At 33.3% G+C, this 3,205-nt stretch overlaps 1 protein-coding gene across 1 annotated transcript; it reads left to right on the top strand.

Moving 5' to 3' along the window:
* LOC109589280 (receptor-type tyrosine-protein phosphatase kappa-like) lies at positions 1-3,192 on the top strand (the record flags this gene model as incomplete). The annotated part of the gene is made up of 11 exons (XM_020005383.1): positions 1-251; positions 310-606; positions 660-890; positions 942-1,031; positions 1,083-1,508; positions 1,563-1,647; positions 2,345-2,640; positions 2,701-2,801; positions 2,851-2,938; positions 2,988-3,055; positions 3,116-3,192. Coding segments are annotated over exons 4-11 (1,223 nt in total), but the record flags the coding sequence as incomplete, so codon positions are not given.
* Between the last annotated feature and the right edge of the window lie 13 nt (positions 3,193-3,205).

Here is a 3,205-nt window from a genome sequence, read left to right as displayed (position 1 = left end):
TGTTAGCAATATTGAATCTGATGCTGTTGATCTTGACTGGAGCCCTCCTAATAAGCTATTGCAAAATGGTCAAATACTGAGCTACAGTGTTTCATGCTCTTTTGTTGGTAATAATTCCTTCAATACAGTGAACACAACATTGTCTATCTCTGACCTTGATCCCTATACCACTTATACTTGTAATGTATCTGCTATTAATGTGGTAGGTGTTGGGCCTGCTACAACATGCTCCTTTACTACAGCACAAGATAGTGAGTTGCTATTAATGCATTGACAACATAGTTTTTTTTTTCTTTTATTCATTTACAGTACCTTTTGATGGTCCACAGAATTTCATTTCAATCCCCAATAAAACATTTATATCTTTTCGTTGGACAGCACCTGAAATTCCTAATGGTGTTATCATTATATATAATTTAACTGTTACTAATCTGGATACAGCAAGCACTACAGTCTATATTATTAATGTTACAGATAGTAATGAGATTATTGAGAGTCTCATTACTGGTTTCAGTCCATATCAGAATTATACTGCTAGTGTTAGTGCTAGTACAATCATTGGAGCTGGACCAGTGGCTACTACTGCAGGAAGAACACTACCAGATGGTTAGTATTGTATTATTGACTGATATTTTTTTATTTATCAATTCCATTATTAGTATCATCCCCTGTATTACTGGTGACAATACCTGTGATTATATCTGGTGTATATATTACAGAGTCATTGCCAAGCATTAGTGATACAGCTGTTAATTTAACTTGGAGACCTCCACTATACCCCAATGGGCGAATCACTGGTTATAATATCACAAATGATAATAATGGGAGATCATACTGGATACCTATTACCAGTGTGGAATTAGTTTATTCACGCATTGTTACTGAATTAAGTAAATATAAAAGTGATCATGAGTTTGATTGACAATATTATCTTTTTATAGGCATTGGTATGTTGTATAATTTCACTATAAGAGCATTCAATGAATTAGGAGGAGGAGAATCAGCAAGTGTTTCAGCATTCAGCAAACCAGGTATGCTAGTTTTATCTACACACACTTGCTTATTTTTTCCTAATATACCAGATACTCTTTTACTGTCTCCTCCTGAGAGAGTAGAGGCTACTCTATCGCATGATAAAACCACTATCACCGTTAGCTGGGATAGCAAAACATTTGATGAAGTTGGTGCATTCTTTGCTTACAAAGTGACTGCCACAACCACTTCAACTCGAAAAAGACAGTCAGGCAGTCCCATTGAGATGATAGTACCTTACAATACCACATCAGTGTCATTCACTGGAGTTAATCCTAATCTTATGTACCAGATAACAGCCTCTTATATTGCATATAGTCAGAATGGGAGTGAGATGACTGGCCCTCCTAGTAATCCTGTGACACCAGTTAATGCAGTGTCATCAAGCACCAGCTCTATGCAGACGGTCCTCAGTACTACTAGTGTTACTAGTTCACCTACCCTTACTCCTACATTATTTGAAGACACTAAAAATAGTAATTGTATACAAATCCATTTAAACGTATTTTCTTCTTCTTTTTTGTATGTAGGCCCTTATATAATTGGAGCAGCCATTGGTGGATTATTAGTAATATTTATCATCTTGATTATCATAGTACTTCTTGGTACAGTTATGTAAGTAATAAAATTAATGACTATCATATTATAATTTTTAGCATTGCAAAATATACTAATTTCCATGATATTTTGGTATTTAATAATTTTCTGATGCATTACATATACAAGTTTTTATGTTGTAATAAAGGTTTAAGCTAATTCTAATCACAATCAAATTTTTTATAAATATTTAAAGTGGCTAAAAATTGGGCTTAAGGCCCTGTAGTGTGTTGAGCCAAATTTTGTTGAAACTAAAGAACAATTTATTTTATTTTATAATTTTCTGATCATGTGCATGTATTTATGTTCAAAATTGGAGCTGATTTCAATTACAATTGAATTTTTTATAAAGTTTTTTTACTATAATACAGGGTTTTATAATATTAAGCCAAAACTGAAAAAAGAGAATTCTCTATTTTTATAATTTTCCTAATACATATAGATGTTGTTATGCTGTGTAGAAACTTCGAGCTGATTCCAACCAAAATTGGATTTTTTTACAAATTTTTAAAGTTGCTCCAGAATCAGGTTAAAAACACTGTACTATATAGTACAGGAAAATTTTGCCAAAATTGAAAAGAAGAAAAATTTCCATTTCATGATTTTTTCTAATAGTCATTACATGCATGTTGCATAGAAAAGTTAAGTCAAATTTTTATGTTTTAAAAGTAGTAATAGTAACAGGGTTGAAATGCTACATTTCCCGCATTTATAGACATAGGAGGAGACACACCACAGGGAAAATGACCTTATCTACAACAAATGACCCAATAATCACATCTAACAATGAAGCATTTGAACTTACTGCCCCCGCTCCACCAAGATATGATGAGCTAACAGATGCAGGAAGATCAGAGCATTTAACTGATGAAGAGATGATTGGTGTACTACTGGAAACTGAGGTATCAATAAGACAAGCACTTAATGCCCAACCAGCCCATTTGAATGATAATACACTTGATGAGGATGAAGAGCAAGAGATAGCAGAAGAACCTGTATATGTGAATATTGGTAAGATATTAGTTGGTTGTGATACTCTACTTTTGTTATACCTATTGCCATATACCACAGGGGATCACAATGAATTCAAGCCCATACATGTCTCAGTATTTCATTCTCATGTACTGGAGATGCACAGTAATAGTGACCAGGAATTTGATAATGAATTCAAGGTATGAACCTCTTTAAAATATGTTTTATTCATTAATACTCCATGTATAGTCTATTCCTATGACTTCTGGAGCTGCTTACACTGTCGGTAGCTCAGAGGCTAATATTCCAAAGAACAGGTTCCTCAATATATTCCCATGTAAGGAGTACTTCAATAACTTACATAATTTTCACTTTATATATAACAGATGATGCAACACGAGTGGTTCTTACTACCAAAAGAGACTCTGATTATATTAATGCTTGCTTTGTTGATGTAAGTATACCATTATAAAAATTTAATAATGACTCTAAACCAATCATATTTTACCAATAGGGATATGCAAGAAAAAACTGCTACATTGCTGCACAAGGTAATAACCTATATAGCTCTTTGCTTTATTCCTCCATCTTGCATCCATTCATA

The sequence above is a fragment of the Amphimedon queenslandica genome, unplaced genomic scaffold, assembly GCF_000090795.2.
Source record: "Amphimedon queenslandica unplaced genomic scaffold, v1.1 AMPQUscaffold_11477, whole genome shotgun sequence".
In the NCBI taxonomy this organism is placed as follows: Eukaryota; Metazoa; Porifera; class Demospongiae; order Haplosclerida; family Niphatidae; genus Amphimedon; species Amphimedon queenslandica.
This window is presented reverse-complemented; position numbering and strand designations above follow the sequence as displayed.